The sequence below is a fragment of the Scylla paramamosain genome, chromosome 1 (assembly GCF_035594125.1).
Source record: "Scylla paramamosain isolate STU-SP2022 chromosome 1, ASM3559412v1, whole genome shotgun sequence".
Classification (NCBI taxonomy): domain Eukaryota; kingdom Metazoa; phylum Arthropoda; class Malacostraca; order Decapoda; family Portunidae; genus Scylla; species Scylla paramamosain.
Genome location: NC_087151.1, coordinates 27,070,133 through 27,087,513, shown reverse-complemented (window position 1 = coordinate 27,087,513; position 17,381 = coordinate 27,070,133). Strand labels below are relative to the sequence as shown.

General features: G+C 45.1%; 1 protein-coding gene across 3 annotated transcripts; it reads left to right on the top strand.

Moving 5' to 3' along the window:
• Positions 1-535: 535 nt before the first annotated feature.
• LOC135102363 (uncharacterized) lies at positions 536-16,609 on the top strand. Of its 3 annotated transcripts, none has more exons than XM_064007488.1 (3): positions 536-696; positions 2,643-2,912; positions 16,384-16,609. In XM_064007488.1, the coding sequence occupies exons 2-3, from the start codon at positions 2,776-2,778 to the stop codon at positions 16,592-16,594; spliced, it is 348 nt and encodes a 115-aa protein (XP_063863558.1). In that variant the 5' UTR covers positions 536-696; positions 2,643-2,775; the 3' UTR covers positions 16,595-16,609. The 3 variants fall into 3 exon arrangements, with proteins under 3 accessions (XP_063863558.1, XP_063863568.1, XP_063863571.1); XM_064007498.1 differs by having other exon boundaries at positions 574-726; XM_064007501.1 differs by lacking the exon at positions 536-696 and having other exon boundaries at positions 2,625-2,912.
• The last annotated feature ends 772 nt before the right edge of the window (positions 16,610-17,381 follow it).

The following is a 17,381-nucleotide window of genomic DNA, read 5'->3' as shown; positions in this document are numbered from 1 at the left end:
TACGAAAGGTTCTAATGTATGTAACTTTCATACTGCTTGAAACTCTCCGTGGACCCTCGAGTAGCAGGAATGGGCCTTGCCCCAGCATGTGCTATGTGCTGTTTTGATGGTAAATGTTTTATAAATGTTCATTTGTAAATAAAAGTGAACGTTTTCGTTCAAATTACTTCCTTAATAATCACACCAATTTCACGGTTAAGTGGAACAGTTTATGACGTATTATATATACAGTACATGTTCTAAAATATTAATTAATGGGAGCGGTTTGGAGTCATAGTGCACACTGCATGCTAACTTGTTTCTTTGCAAATGCCATTCATATGTACTGTACATCGATTGTCAGGCTTTGAGTTTCGATGATGCATCAGAGGTCTGGATCAATGAAATGCATGGATCAATGCCGCAGCATGTGTTGCTGTGTGATGTAAGTTATTTTCCTTCTCCCACTCCTGCCCCAAAAAAAGGTGAGGCGGTGCAGAGGGCGGCAGGTAGATGGCGTCACCTCTGTGAGGATGAGGAGGGGAGAGGAAGGCGGGTTGTGCGGCGCGTCGAGCGGCCGAGCGGCGAGCCGTCGACTGCCAGTCTGAGCCTGACTGGCGGTGCAGGAGGAGTGGCGTCGAGTCCTTCCACCTCGTCTTCGTGTGCACGCGGAGGAACTTTCATTCCCCAACACATCGTGCAGTGATAACCAAACAAGTACTGGATTAACATACCCTATAGCATTCAGTACGACCGTGATAACTGGTGTGGGAGTGTGTAGCGGCGTGACCAGTGCGAGGTGTTTGTAAACGTTTGTAGGTGGTGCTGACGGGCGGGTGGGCGGCAAGCAGTGCGGCGAGGAGGGGAGGGACTGTTGTTGTTCATGGTGGTGGTGGTGGTGGTGCACTGTACTGAGAGAGAGAGAGAGAGAGAGAGAGAGAGAGAGAGAGAGAGAGAGAGAGAGAGAGAGAGAGAGAGAGAGAGAGAGAGAGAGAGAGAGACCACCTGCATTTAAGTTGACAGTTGACAGAGAGGCTGGAGTGGGTGGCGGGGGCACAGGCAGGGAGGAGGAAGCATGCTGTAACCTGCTATCAGTGAGGCAGACCACTTTATCGGTGCAGCAGGCTGGTAATTAAGAGACCCCTTGTGATATCAGACGAGAGTGAGAAACGCTGTAGTTTGTTCACATCTATATATTGAATAGATAATAATAAACTATCAGGTTAAATAGAATCATCGCGTTATTGTCTTTAAAATGGAGTGTGAGGGTGTGAAGGAATGGTCATACAGGCACCACCACCACCACCACCACCACTATCCAGTCGGACAAGGCTAGATGTAAACACACTTTCTCCGAGGGTGTCAAAGCAGAGGGAAGGGGCGAGGGAGGAACGCTACTTTGCGGGAGGGGTTCAGCCACACGTGTTTGATAAATCTGAGAGAACATGCTGAAATTCACGCTCTTGGAACTAATATCGAGCAGGTGGTTTTGATGTCGTTGAAACTGTGCGATGGGCAGCAAGATCAACGTGTTTGCATTATTGTTTCTTCCGACGGCGAAAGGGAGGGAAGCGCAAAATTTAAAAGTACAACCTGGGACACACGTGTTTGCAAATAATAACTAGTAGTTGGTGTTTATTTGTTGTGAAGGAAAGTAGGTAGGGAAATAGGTGATTGTGTAACTGAGAGGCATATTATCCCAAATTCCGAGTGACAGGTGTTGTTGACAGGATGTTGTGGTATTTTCCTAGGAAGCTAGTTACCAGAAGTTTCCAATTACTGTTGTTGACGGGACGTTGTAGTGTTGTAACATTTAGGTGTATCTTGAGCGCTTCCCTTTACCTGGCCACAGCCCACCACCTGCCCACCCCTAACTCGCCCCGCCCGTCCCTGCTCCCTCGCGTGACACAACCCGCCCACCACACGATCTACTGTGCTATTAATGTCGATAATTCAATTTTAAGACTCCGGAAAGGTTTTCGTTACTGTTATTAGGCCATTCTTGGTGAGCTTTACGCTGTAACAATGAAAATATAAGAACAAGGATCTCTATCATTACGGCATATAACGCCAAAAAAGTAGGATAGCTGTAGTATGTACTTTGGCAGATAGATAAGAGATACGGGTCTGCATTGATAATATTCGCCTGCGTGTGTGATGCCCCAACCTCCGTAAACTCGTGTAATTTAGGGTCATATTCAGGTGGACATGACGAGCTGCTGCAGTGTGCGTGCTTGAGGGCCCTGGTGCAGGCGGAGGAGGGGGCGACACACAAGAGGAGACGTGACGGGATGAAAAGCAGTGGAGGAAGTGCTCGGAAAGGGTTTAGGGAACGCAGAATCACAGTACAGGATGACAGAGAAAAGTGTATTGTATGTCAACATGGCCATTTAACTACTTAAGTTAGCTATTCACAAACCTACCTACCTGTATGTATATTTCATTGATGGCAGACGTATAACTGTACTTTTCTTTAACATCCACTGTTTAAATTTGCTTTTGCCTTAGCAATAGCTTTGCGCGTAGCCGTGAAGACTTCACTCTCTTATGTCTTATCATCCGTCACACACCTGGCCTTTCGTACACGCTCAAAACACCAGTCCGTCATTTTCTAAACCATTCCTTTCCACGCTGAAAATCTAAATAACGAAAAATCTCCCTAGTCAACGATTTACCTGAAGTAATAAGGGTGGATCTTGAGATTCCCCTGCACGTGCTTGCGGCGGAGTGTTATGTGAAGGGCGGCTGTGGGAAGTCTGCCTACCGTGAGTGAGTGAGAGTGGTCAGTGCAGCAAGATGGCTCACCCTTCGCTTCTCAAGAGCATTGGGGAGACGGTGCAGGGACACGAGGGGCCCGTCCAGCTCAACGAGGTGTGCGGCCCTGACAAGGTGGTCGGCCTCTACTTCTCGGCCCACTGGTGTCCCCCCTGCAGGTAAGGTGACTGGAGGGCCTCTTCTTCCTTCCCACCCTCCTCCCTTTCCCTTCCTCTTCTTCCTCTACTTAACCCCACGAGTGGCTGGCGGCTCTGTTCTGTTGTGCAACTTGTGCGTGATGATGATGATGATGTGTGTGTGTGTGTGTGTGTGTGTGTGTGTGTGTGTGTGTGTGTGTGTGTGTGTGTTGTATAGATATCACTTGTTTTCGGTGGGCAAGTTCCTGGAAATCCTTTCAAGAGATTACTAACAAACTGTATGCTATAATCTGGTCAAAACACGGAGCTGTCTCAGGCACGACCAACCAACAGGAGGTCTTTCGTGAGTGTGTGTGTGTGTGTGTGTGTGTGTGTGTGTGTGTGTGTGTGTGTGGTAGTTTTCAGTGCAGCACGACGAGTGTGTTGAGGCAGAAAACTTGACGCGATTCTCTTTACGGGTATATACATTTCTGTACGTTTATTTGTTTTCTGTGCCTACCTATCCGTCCTTCCACCTATTGCATTGAATACCAATATAAAGGTGATGGTTTTACTTGTATCCGACTATCTGTGCGTCTGCCTTTCTATGTCTATCTATCTGTCTATCTGTCTGTCGAAACATCTTTCTATCTGTGGTCTGTCTGTTTGCCTGTTTATCTATCTTTCTGTCTATCTGTCTATCTGTCTGTCTGTCTATTTGCCTGTGTCTGTGTGTCTATCTATCTGTCTACCTTTTTATCTATCCATCAATCCATCCATCCATCCATCCATAATCCATCCATCTATCTGCATATCTATCTATTCAATTGTCTATTTATCTATTTGCCTATCTATCTATCTACCTATCTATCTATCTATCTGTCAATCTTGCTATCTACCTTTATTTTCCATTAGCGCCGATAGATGTTGGTTATTGTGATAGCTTGGGGTGGGGTCGCGAAGTGGATAGTTTTGTTGAGCAGCCATCCTATCTGTGTGTGTGTGTGTGTGTGTGTGCATCAGTCAGCCATGCAGCCTCACGCACCTGTGCCTTGAATTTAAATGGCCAACAACATGCATAGTACTCTTGTCTCTTATGGTACTGTACCGCTCTGTTGTGTGGTTCCTCGTATGGATGGCTGGGCGGAGAGATACTTCGAGTGGAGAGGGTCTGGGGTCTTGGAGGGGGAGTTGGGTGAGAGATACAATCATACAGCACAGGGGAATGGTGCTACTAGGGTGTGTGGTGGAGGAGTACGAAGAGAAGAGAGGGAGAGAGAGGAGGGAGGGGAGTGAGAGGTCGAGGTGCAAGGGGAGTGGTGATGCGGATCAGCTGGGCGTGTAGCAGTAGTACAAAGGGAGTCCGTTTGAGTCACCTTATATGAACACTTAACTCAGTCCTCACACACACACACACACACACACACACACACACACACACACACACACACAGTGGCGTAAGTAAATAGCAGCACAGGTTTTATCATCATCTATATATTACAGTCAGTCAGGCCAAGCTCAATACACATTCAGAGGGTTCATTTGTGGCGGTGCCGGGAAATGATTTGCCCAGGTAATGGGAGGCTTTCTTATCTGTTATCTCAGCCTCCACCTAATAAAGGGAAATAAGATGTGGCGTGGGAAGGGTAGATAGGTGTGTGTGTGTGTGTGTGTGTGTGTGTGTGTGTGTGTGTGTGTGTGTGTGTGTGTGTGTGTGTGTGTGTGTGTGTGTGTGTGTTCGGTTCCCCTTCTTTTCTTAACTCTTATTCCCTTTGTTTAACTTTCTAATTCAGGAGATTCACCAAATAACTAACTCCAGTCCTAACGAGGGAGAGAGAGAGAGAGAGAGAGAGAGAGAGAGAGAGAGAGAGAGAGAGAGAGAGAGAGAGAGAGAGAGAGCAATCTTCATCACTTTCTCCTCATTTTCTCCCTTTTTACCTCGTCCGGGAAGGCTGAATGGGGCATAAGAACCTTTAATAAGAGCGCCCATCAATCTGTGCTCCACGTAAGCCCGTTGGCAGAAGGGATCAGTGAATGCCGGCTTATATGATGGCTTGGGTACAGAAGTGCATGTTGTTACGCGGCTTGTAGTACACTAACTTGCACTCCCTTCCGTTTAGTGTTTGGTGTATCCTTTTAATGTTAAGGATGAGCTGCTGATAGTTTTACGAAATCTGATTGATAAGAAAAAAAAAAAAATTGCCGTTACTTTTTTCTCACTTTTTTTTTTCTTTAGTGTTTGCTCTCAGTATTAAGGCTGACCTACTGACGTTCTTATAAAACCTGATTAATGATAAAAATGTTCAGTTACTTTTTATTTTTTTTATTTTGTAGCCAGTATTTTTTTTAATGTTCCAAATGTCACAGAGATACTTTTATTTATCTATCTATTTATTTATTTATTTATTTATTTTCTATATGTGAGGCAGAATCTTTCATCAACTATTTCTTTAAATCGTGAAAACCTCATTGAAACCCGCCCCCATCCCCCCAAGTAATCTTCACTACAGCCTACCAAGAGTAGTCGAGATGTGACAACCTGAGACGCTTGAGAGCATAAATGGGCCGAAGCTCTAATGTTTTATACTTGAATTGTGCAATATATAACAACACTTCTCTGCATCTACCTTTGCTGTGTACACGTGGCTACTGTACTTCCCCTGACACGACGCACCGCAGCATATTCATGTATATATTTTCGGTGGTGTGATAGATAAGGAGAGAGATAAGAGTGTTTTTTGCTGCTTTTTTTTTAACGTACTTATTTTGTTGAAGATAAGACACGCGAGGGGGGTGGGGGGGGTGTTATCATAAACGTGATGTATTTTTAATTAGATATTTGCAGGGCATTATCCATCTGCCTCTGTGTCTCCGTGGCAGTCTTCCTGTTTGTTTGTTTGTTTGTTTGTCTGTCTGTCTGTCTGTCTGTCTGTCTATTTATCTGTCTATATCAATATACGTACCTACTTACCTATCTATCTGTCTGTCTGTATCTATCTATCTATCTATCTATCTATCTATTTATTTCTCTCTCTCTCTCTCTCTCTCTCTCTCTCTCTCTCTCTCTCTCTCTCTCTCTCTCTCTCTCTCTCTCTCTCTCTCTCTCTCTCTCCTCTCGTCCACCACCACCTCCACCATCACCACCACCACCACCACCACCACCACCACCACCACCACCACCACCACCACCACCCGTCCACCACCACTACCGTCTGTCGCACTCACACCTCCACACCTTCATATCCGCGCTGTGACGGCCACGTGACGCCCCTCCTGCCGTCACTCGCGGGGCTCGCAATTAGTTGTCGTCATGCGGAGGCTGACGGCTAATGGGAAGGGGGCAGCGGGGCAGAGGGAAGGGGAAGGTAATGGGAAGGGGAGGCGAGGCGTGATGGGCTGAGTGTTGACGTGGCTGGTGTGTGTATGGACTGATATTGGAGCCGCGTTTTTAATTTTTTTTTTAGTTTATTTTTGTATGAGGAGATTAACTAAAAGCGAAAAATGAAATGAGATAATAGAAAAAAAGTATTATGTATAGATAGATAAATGAGAGAGAGAGAGAGAGAGAGAGAGAGAGAGAGAGAGAGAGAGAGAGAGAGAGAGAGAGAGAGAGAGAGAGGCCGATTGAGCGACCGACCAACCTATTACTTGCTCAATTTTATCTTTTCTAGGCTACAAACTGAAATTATCCACGAGATTCCACTTCCAAGGTATCGAAAAAGTTCTTGGCAACTATTGGGGAAAAAAAATGTCAATCAGCGAAAGCGTTAAGAAATGCATGAAGGGAGGACTCAGGTAAGACAGGGAGTTCGATACGCCAGACAAGTGGTAACTGACTGGACAGGTAAAGCGAGTGAGTGACAGGTGTGTGGCTCAGGCGGCAGCTGAACGTGGCTTGGGGAGCACGAACAGATGGCGAGGGCGGGAGGGGTCTGGGGAGTGATTATGCGAGGCACTGCTTGGTGGGGGCGCGCAAGTTGTCGAGGACGGGGCTAAAACAAGGGGGGACTGTGGAGAAGTGAGTGTTCGAACCTTATTCTGAAACACCTCTGCGCTGCATCTCCTGTATTTTCATAAGGCTCTAGTTGCAGTGATACGAGTTTATAAAGTCGCTTCTATAGTTCTAATAGCAGATAAACAAAATTTCCACATTGTTAACAGGAAAAACACTCTTGAAAACTCGGTTAATCATCTCTGTGTCCTTGGAAAGTAAACGCGGTGGGAGAGCGAAGCGTTTCTGAATACGGGGCAGGTTGGCTGGGGGGGATGGAAAGGACGAAGGTTGAGGCGCTCCGGGTGAGGATACTTGATGCTTGGCTCTTCGGGAATGAATATGTGGAGGGGCAATAGGTAGGGAGGCACTTGTGGACCGGTATTATAGCAGGGGCGTGCCGTGTTCAGGGATTGTGGAACCTCCCCCCGTAAAAGGCGATATGTAATGATGCTCAACCTCTCTCTCTCTCTCTCTCTCTCTCTCTCTCTCTCTCTCTCTCTCTCTCTCTCTCTCTCTCTCTCTCTCTCTCTCTCTCTCTCTCTCTCTCTCTCTCTCCACACAAATGATGCCTGAACGCGGTCAAGTGATCGATCCCAAGCAAGGTACTTGTCTCTCTCCCCCGCCACTACTGATGCTCCGCCGCGACCCGTTTGTCCCCTCAGGTGTTGTGCCCCTTGCCAGGCTACGCTCTGCTGCTGCTGCTGCTACTACCGCTATTGCTAGTACTACTGGTTATCTTTTTTTCTTCTTCTCTTTTTACTACTGCTACTACTACTACTACTACTACTACTACTACTACTACTACTACTACTACTACTACTACTACTACTACTACTACTACTTCTATTACTACTACTATTACTACTACTTCCTTTATGTTTTGTCTCCCTGCAAGGAGCTGGCATGATAATCTTTCGAATTAAGCTGCTGCGCACATGGTGTCTCTAGGAAAAGAAACCCCAGGTGGCCTTGGCGTCCAGTGTTTCCATCAGGCGTTATGTGGACACACACACACACACACACACACACACACACACACACACACACACACACACACACACACACACACACACACACACACACACACACACACACACACACTACCATAATAGGCCATTACAGAAGGCCAACCTAAAACCTGTATCAGTATTTACCTAAAACCAGTATCACTATTTACTTTTTACCTCCCGCCCGCCAGTGTGTGGAGCGCCCGTCTTGATGGATCGACGGCTGGCTGGGCGAGGCCGAACGGGGCAGGGTGGGGCGGGCGGGAACCAGTTCTTTGGGGCAACGGAGCATCAGGAATAAAGGATAGGGGGATTGGGGGATGCACTAACACCCACTCACCCACCAATACCTTGCGACTCACCATACACAGTGCATCTCTATTGTCTTTCTCTTCATGTGCCTGGCGGGGCGGTGGGGACTGAAGCCTTTACGGGACAGACTTGCCGTGTGTCTGGAAGGATTTAGGACTGTTCTCAAACGTAGCGGCACCTTATCTCGGCTTAACATGGTCTGGTGGAAGTTATTAGGCCTTTAATGAGTGTTTTCATGATCCTAATGATACTTTAATAAGGAATCTGCTGCGTCTGTGTGGGTGGGGGAGGGGGAGCACTCAGAACCCGAATAATCAACTTTGAAAGCAATACTAATGAGACCCCAGAGATTTTTAAGTATACAGGCCTGAACTCTTTCACTGTAATTTGCCACGCTCCTCTGTAATCACAAAGCGCTCTGAGATATTTCCTTTTCATTCTACAACCACCTCTTAACATTACACTGGCTAGACATTGGAAAATCTTGTAATGGTTTTGTTGTGTAGATGTGGTGAGAGTTATTGCACATCGCGATTGAATAAATGAACAGTGACACCCGATAGGAGAGGCAGTCACGTGGGGAGGAGCACTTAACACCACATTTCGAATAATTTCTGCGCCGCACCTCCACTACATTCAGAAGGCTCTAGTTAAAGAAAGTTACACGGGTTTTTAAGAGTGTTTTTATGGTTCTGGTGAAGGATTAACAAGCTTTCTACATTATTAACTGGAGAAACATTCTTGACAACGCGGCTAATCATGTCCGTGGCCTTGGAAAATAGTGAAAAGTTTCGGAATACGAGCTGTACTGTCATCCTTTGTCAGCCACAGGGTTACTAGAGGCGTTTCCGTATAAAATCTATACTGCTGGTTGGGCGTGAGTGGTGGTGGTGCCTTCAAGGAGAGTAGTAACATGGGTGATGGAGTATACGTGCTTTTAAACCTCCCTGCAGACCGATTATACCTTGTAACCTCACCTCAGGGCTCCATACCTCAAGCCAGCGAAGTGTGGGTGTGGAGTGTTGGAATATAACGCTTCGTGTGGTTGGGGATGAAAAGTGTGTGAGAGTTTTCCTTGGGGGGTTTTGTCCATCTTGCCTTCATTACTTCTGCTCATGTCTCGTTTTCGTTTTTCGTTGTTGTTTGTTGTTGTTGTTGTTGTTGTTGTTGTTGTTGTTGTTGTTGTTGTTGTTGTTGTTGCCTCTTACTCCTTTTTTTTGGTTTTCTTTTTTATCTATTTATTTAGCTGTCTTTATTTTCCCTTCCTTCTTTCTTTCTTTTTTCTTCCCTCTTTCCTTCCTTCCTTCCTTCCTTCCTTCTTTTTCTTCTTCTTCTTCTTCTTCTTAATCTTTTCTTCTTCTTCATTATCATTCCTCCTCCTCCTTTCCCTCCAAACCTCCTCCCTTCCCTCATACCCCCAGTCCTCTCCCTCATACCCAAGTCCTCCAATCTCCCTCACTACCCCTTCCCTCCCATCTCCCCATCCCCTCCCCACTCCCCCTCCTCCCTCCCCTCCAACCCTGCTGCTGCTCTCGTTATTGTAATCCTCCATTATATTGTGTATAATAAACACATGCAATAAGCGCAAGAACAAGCATCCTCCAGCGCTCCCCACAACACTCATACGTTAAGGCTGCATATTACACACACACACACACACACACACACACACACACACACACACACACACACACACACACACACACACACACACACGGACGCACACACACTGACATTTCCTGGCAGTAATGTTTTCAGGACTGCCTACGTATGTACATTCTCTCTCTCTCTCTCTCTCTCTCTCTCTCTCTCTCTCTCTCTCTCTCTCTCTCTCTCTCCTCTCTCTCTCTCTCTCTCTCTCTCCTCTCTCTCTCTCTCTCTCTCTCTCTCTCCTCTCTCTCTCTCTCTCTCTCTCTCTTTGACTCCTAAACCTGTGACTAAACGTACTGGAATCTCTTTAATAATGGTGCAGATATACCTACCTACCAGTGAATCTCTCTCTCTCTCTCTCTCTCTCTCTCTCTCTCTCTCTCTCTCTCTCTCTCTCTCTCTCTCTCTCTCTCTCTCTCTCTCTCTCTCTCTCTCTCTCTCTCTCTCTCTCTCTCTCTCTCTAAGGCCATTCACGTTTGTAGGTTAATGGAATTGCTTGGCGATAGGCGCGGGACAGGGATGGATAGAGGTGATGGTATGGCTCGTGTATATCCATTTGTTAGGATGCAATGCAGGCGAGGGTGTCTGGGGTGTTTGTGTGTCTGTCTGAGATCTGTATTCTGAAACGCTTCGCTCTCCCATCAGTATTATTCAAAGGCCGCATGCAGAGATGATTAGCCGGGTTTTCAAGTGTTTGTCCCTGTCATTAATGAAATCTTGTTAATCTGTCACTGGAACCATTAGGAAAAACACCCTTAAAAACTTTCTGTAACTTCAATTAGAGCCTTTTTTAAAGTGGTTAGGGTGCGATGCGGGAACGTTTCAGAATATGGTAAATTTCAAAGGCCACAGAAATGAGTAGCCAGGTTCTCAAGAATGTTTCTCCCGTCAGTGATGTCGAAATCTTGTTAATCTGTCACTAGAACCGTCAAAACACCGGTAAAAAAAAAAAAATAGTGTAACTTCAACTAGAGTCTTTTGAACGCAGCCGGGGGGGAAGGGTTGGAGGGGGGAGAGACAGAGTGAGATGGAGAGATGAAATTGTGGTAGAACTGCAAAGGATAGGAATCACAGAGGAAGATGCAAGGGACAGAAACAACTGGAGGAGACTCGTACAAGTCGCCAACCCGTGACTTAGGGAAACAGCGAAAGGAGAATAAGAGGGGCGGGGGGTGTCCGGCGCAGGAAACGTTTCAGAATATAGCCCTGAATGAATGTCCATGCATGTGTGGCAGATTTATTCCAAGGGACTCATTAGAGGAGTGTTGTCCTGGCAATCCTGTTCGCCTCTACCAGTATTATTTCAACTCCCTCCCAGGCTTTTTTGGGCGGAGGCTGTGTCGGGAGTGTTAGATCCATTTGTACCCGCATTGTCAGGACCTGAATGGGAGTGACCTTGACGGCGGCGAGTAGTGGTGGTGGTGGTGGTGGTGGTGGATGAAGTGAGTGGCTGGTACGTGTGTGTGTGTGTGTGTGTGTGTGTGTGTGTGTGTGTGTGTATGTGGACGTGTGGACGTGTAAGGGTTGGTGGTGAGGACAAGAGATGAATGGTAATATGATGCTTGTTTGCTCTTCACCAGAATGGCTTGAGAAAACCTTACCAGCATAATGTGTAACCTCTCTCTCTCTCTCTCTCTCTCCTCTCTCTCTCTCTCTCTCTCTCTCTCTCTCTCTCTCTCTCTCTCTCTCTCAGCGGGCAGGTAAACGCACGCGGGCCTCCTCCGAGCGTCCCACACTCGTGTATATTTTCCAAGGCTGACAATTAACGTGAAGTGTTTGTTTGGGAGGTGGTGGTGATGGTGGTGGCGGCGCCTTGAAGTGGCGTGGTGGCGGCTAGCGTCTTCCAAGGGGCATATCAAGGACTTACGGTCTCTCTCTCTCTCTCTCTCTCTCTCTCTCTCTCTCTCTCTCTCTCTCTCTCTCTCTCTCTCTCTCTGTTTGGGTTTGCTCGCCCCATTAAATATACGAGCGTTGGGTTAGGTGGGCACTGTTAGCACCGCCCCCCTTGGTGAGTGATGGGCACTTGTTGTAATGAGTCTTGGAGGGGCACAGCCATCCCCTTGACTGCTACGGGCTTGCCTTCACCCGCCCAGTGCCTCTTTCAGTTACTTGGTCGTGATAGGGTGGGTAAGATTACAGTTGTGCTGGGGGAGTGAGCAGCTAAGAGGAGGGAAAGTTATAAATTTATCGCGTTTGACTTGATGGGGTTCCGTTAATGGCTTGCAGAGTGTAATGGATCGAAACCGTGGTAATAGAAGGGTTTTAGGTTTGGTTAGGTTAGGGTAGGTTAGGTTAGGTTAGATTAGGTTAGAGTAGATTAGGTTAGGTTTATAAAATGTTATTGTTCAAATTTGGCGTATGATTTCGAAAGACACCACCGACAAAAAGATAGAATAAAATATAATAAAATAAAACAGATAAAAAAAATAAAGTAGAATAGAATAAAAATAAAAAAAAAGTAAACATGTAGGCCTACTATTTAAAACATTCACGAGACTGCAGTTCTTATTTATTTACTTTTGCTTATTCATTTACTAATTTTCTTGGTGATTAATAATTGTCTCGGGTTGCTCAGATCCATTGTCTTATTGTCATCAGGAGTCAAAAGGGTTAATGATCAGCAGCGTCGTCCATTCTTTCTTTTATTTTAGGCACACCCACGTAACTGTCGAGGGAGAGTCTAGCACAGGAGAGTTAGTGTAGAGTTGAAGGTGAAGTAATTAATGTTGATTGGTCATGGTGAAGCCAAAGAAAAGTATTTTATTTATTTCTTTTTGCAAGATGTTTCGTGATTTTCTTCATCGCGAGAGTTGCGTAATGAAATCAAAACTTTTCGTGTCTTTCGTAATGTTTTCATGAGCCTGCGTTTTAACTCTTAACGTATGAAGCTGGAAATCGAGCAAAGAGTTAAGTAAAGGCCAAATGAAGGGAGGCCACACAAGTCTTCATATATTTCTAAGCACTTTTTAAAATTCTTAGCGAGATCAGAGATTATTTTTCGTGGTTTTTTAAAATTTTTCTTGTACAGCTAAGTCGAGTAATCTTCCTCACTCACTTATTATGTATTTTGTGTTTTTCTCTCAGTCTTAAGTTCTCTGATCTGCCGACAGCCTCCTCACGAAACCTGACAGTTGATGGGTTCTCAGCTGGTCAGAGGAGTTAAGCTTGAAGGAAAACACTGAACATAATGGAGATGACTTCGTTGTGTCACTCGAGTCGTGGTCGTGACTGTGCTTGCTTTATAGAATTTCTATTCTGCTTTGCAGAATAGAAAAGTTAAATCCAGTGTAGTTAAAACCAGATGTCAGTTCATTAACTCTCTCTCAGAACCGTGGCGTTAGTTGTATTACATTCCAGATATAGTTTGAGATTTCATTGAGTTTTGAATGACAATTTTTCATAATAAATTAATCAAAGTTCGTTTCTAGATGGTCATCAATTGCATGCCTGTGTCTACTTTATTCTGACAGACAATGGATTATTTCACAAAGTTTGCAAGTTGTGTGTCTGAGTGGGTTAAGATTCCATGATGTGCCACAAATGGTGCGAATAGTGAACTGAATGACCTGGCTAAGTGTAGGTCAGCTGTGGGCAGGTCTGGTGCTTGCAAGGCCAACTCTCTGAACTTAACCACTTGTCAGTCTCAGGTATGCCGGGAGTACTGGAGCACCCAACCAGGTACCCACCCACCCATGCACCCACCCAGGCAGGCAGTCACCCACTCACCTTAATCGCCACCTCCAGCAAGGCGTCACGAATGCACGCCGCAATCGATTTGTTGAGTCTGGCGTGTTTCTTTGCACGGCTGAATTTCAGACTTGTGCCTCAAAGGCTTCATAATTTATCGAGACTCTGTGTGTGTGTGTGTGTGTGTGTGTGTGTGTGTGTGTGTGTGTGTGTGTGTGTGTGTGTGTGTGTGTGTGTGTGTGTGTGTGTGTGTGTGTGTGTGTGTGTGTGTGTGTGTGTATATATATATATATATATATATATATATATATATATATATATATATATATATATATATATATATATATATATATATAATTCTCTCTCTCTCTCTCTCTCTCTCTCTCTCTCTCTCTCTCTCTCTCTCTCTCTCTCTCTCTCTCTCTCTCTCTCTCTCTCTCTCTCTCCGGTTTCTTTTCGTTTTCCTCCCTTAATTTTCTGTGCTCATTTTTGTTTCTGTCGTGTCCATCCACAGCAAAAGTTTGGTGTTTCTCTCGCGCCCCGCACATCCCTCCCCTCATGTTATTCTGCCAGCCTTCATGCATCCTGCCCCCTCTCCTCCTCCATAATCCCTTCCGCCCTTCGCATCACCCCCTCATCCCCCCTCTCGCCCCGTGCCATGGGGCTCCCCGCAGCAGGTCAGCAGTAAGCATTCGGGAATCGTATCTGGCCCAGTGATTCCACCCCGAGCCTCGGTTGTTCCATTTGCATGTTGAGGAGTGGACCCCTGGGGGACTGACGCGTGCGGGGCGTGCTGGGCCACTGCCAGCGCGGTGCAGGGGCGGCCGGGAGACTGACAGGGAAAAGGTTTAGTCATGCATACGGATACAGGTGAACATGTCACACACACACACACACACACACACACACACACACACACACACACACACACACACACACACACACACACACACACACACACACACACACACACACACACACACACACACACACACACACACACACACACACACACACACACACACACTCATCAGTCAGGCACCTGCTGCGTTCTACCTCTCGTTACAGAAGTACACGTACATATTCATTATTATGTACACACGAGGGCTTGCGTCCCTGTGGTGATGGATACAGTCGTGTGTATGCAGCGGTGACGGGGAGCAATTAGCCTGCATGCGTGTCTCGCCTTCATTACAGACGTCATCACAGGTGCGCTGCGCGACACACTCCGCCTCTAGTCTTCCCTCTTGCTCAGATTGTTTCAGGACGCCTCTGCATCTTTTTTTTTTTTTTTTTTTTACATAACTTTTTCGGAAGCGGCAATTAGGATTTTTTTTTTTGTAGTCTTGGTCATCCTCCTTTGCACGTGAGAGGGAAAAATGGAGATTATTCTTTGAGCAGGTGCTTCGCTTTCTTTCTCTTTGGTGGAGCGGTGTAGTAATACGCAGTTTTACTCTTTTTTCTTTTATTTTATTAATTTTTATCCTGTCACCTGTCTGCACTAGATCTGGCATAACTTTCTCTCTCTTCGTTTTGATGTCGAAGCTTGTAGGAATGGCAGAGACCAACTGGATTATATATATATTTTTTTACTCCTCTTGTCACCATTACGTAAGAACATGACACAGGGGAAGCTACAGGAAGCCAGAGGAGCTTTACCAACGTATATATCATGCCTATTCATAAATGTATCTAATCTTCTCTTAAAGCTTCCCGTTGACTCGGTACTAACAGTCTGATTACTGAGTGTGTCCCATTGATGTACCACTTCATCATGGTGTACAAGCAGCTTTATTTCTCATGCTTCAAAAAAAAAAAAAATTAAACTGCGTAGTGGTTTGGGATGATACTGAAAAAAAAAAAGAATGGTGTATATGTATATTGTTCATAGGGATTATTATTGCAGTGAAATTTCAACATTACCATCATGAAATTCAAAACGGAAAGTATTCTCTCATGCAAAAATGAGTGGTGGCAGCATTCAGTGGGTTAGGAGGACGGCAGGAAGAAAAATGTGTGTGTAGGGATTAGCAACACGGTGGTGGTCTGTTTCGTCTCTTTGTGTTGGTTCAGGAAGTGCAGCTAAAAAATGTAATCTAGTTTGTTCGTTTGCATGTCTCTTGTTGCGTAAATGTTAAAATGTAAATGTGAAAACAAAAGGCAACATTTTGAAATCTGAAGTTTTCGTTTGCACATCTGTCGTTGTGTACATGTAGGTCAGTGTCTAGATGTGTAACTGTGGAATGAAGGACACAATTAAATGTAGCCTTTAGTTTTATGTATCTGAGGTTGTGTAAGTGTTGAAGTATAGCACATGTATAAAAGAGCAGAGAAAAAATTGCTATTACACTTATTTAATCCATTGCTCTCACGCAGACCAAGATGATTTCATTGTATCTATCAGTCTGTGCCTCTCACATGGAAAGAAAAGAAAAGAAAAATATGGTATCTTCTATCGTATGAAACTTGTGCTTCTCATAAAAAAAGAAGAAAAATAGTAATTCATTATATCAAACCTCTGCCTTAAATAAAAGACAGAAAAAAAATTGTATATCTGTAATTGCTGTGTCATTTTATCAGACTCGTGCTTCTCACAAAAAAGCAGTATTTCATCATTTCATAAAACAGACAGAAAAAAATAGTATATCATTATATCTTCCACACATCACAAAAAAAAAAAAAAAAAAAAAATAAATAAAAGAAACGAAAAAAACAACAACAAAAGAATATAACTCGTACCATTCAGTCCAACTTATAATATATCATTGTATCATTTATAACTAAAAAAAAAAAAAGAAGAAAAATCTCAATCCAACTCTTATATCTCTCTCACATCCCTTCTCTCTCTCTTTCTCTCTGGCAGGGTGTTCACGCCTCAGCTGGTGGCGTTGTACAAGCACCTGAAGGAGAACACAAAGCACCAGCTGGAGGTGATCTTGGTGAGCAGTGACACGGACGAGACTGCCTTCACCGACTACTTCAGGGACATGCCGTGGCTCGCCCTGCCCTTTGCCGATACCAAGAGAAAGGTAGGTGACGTAATGTCCTCCCTCACACCTGCTGGAGGAGGATAAAGGGAAACTGGGGTTGTTCATTACTTTTTAGCTGTTCTTCTGTTCGTTTTTGGTGTTTGTTTATCAAGGCGTCCTGTGGGTGATGTAATGCCCTTCAGGTGACGTAATGCTCTCGCTCACACCAGCTGAAGAAGAAATGAGGAGAGACTGGGCTTGTTTATTATTATTATTTGTTTTTTTAGCTGTTCTTCTGTTTCTTTTTCGTGTTTATTTATCGAGACGTTCTTCAGGTGATTTAATACTCTCTCTCTCTCTCTCTCTCTCTCTCTCTCTCTCTCTCTCTCTCTCTCTCTCTCTCTCTCTCTCTCTCTCTCTCTCTCTCTCTCTCTCTCTCTCTCTCTCTCTCTCTCTCTCTCTCTCTCTCTCTCTCTCTCTCTCTCTCTCTCTCTCTCTCTCTCTCTCTCTCTCTCTCTCTCTCTCTCTCTCTCTCTCTCTCTCTCTCTCTCTCTCTCTCTCTCTCTCTCTCTCTCTCTCTCTCTCTCTCTCTCTCTCTCTCTCTCTCTCTCTCTCTCTCTCTCTCTCTCTCTCTCTCTCTCTCTCTCTCTCTCTCTCTCTCTCTCTCTCTCTCTCTCTCTCTCTCTCTCTCTCTCTCTCTCTCTCTCTCTCTCTCTCTCTCTCTCTCTCTCTCTCTCTCTCTCTCTCTCTCTCTCTCTCTCTCTCTCTCTCTCCTGCAGATGAGATGAAGAAAGTGATAAAGGGAGGAATTCGCTTGTTTAATATTTAGTTTTAGTTGTTCTGTTCCCTCTTTTCGTATTGTTTATTCATATTTCTTTATTGAGGTGTTCTT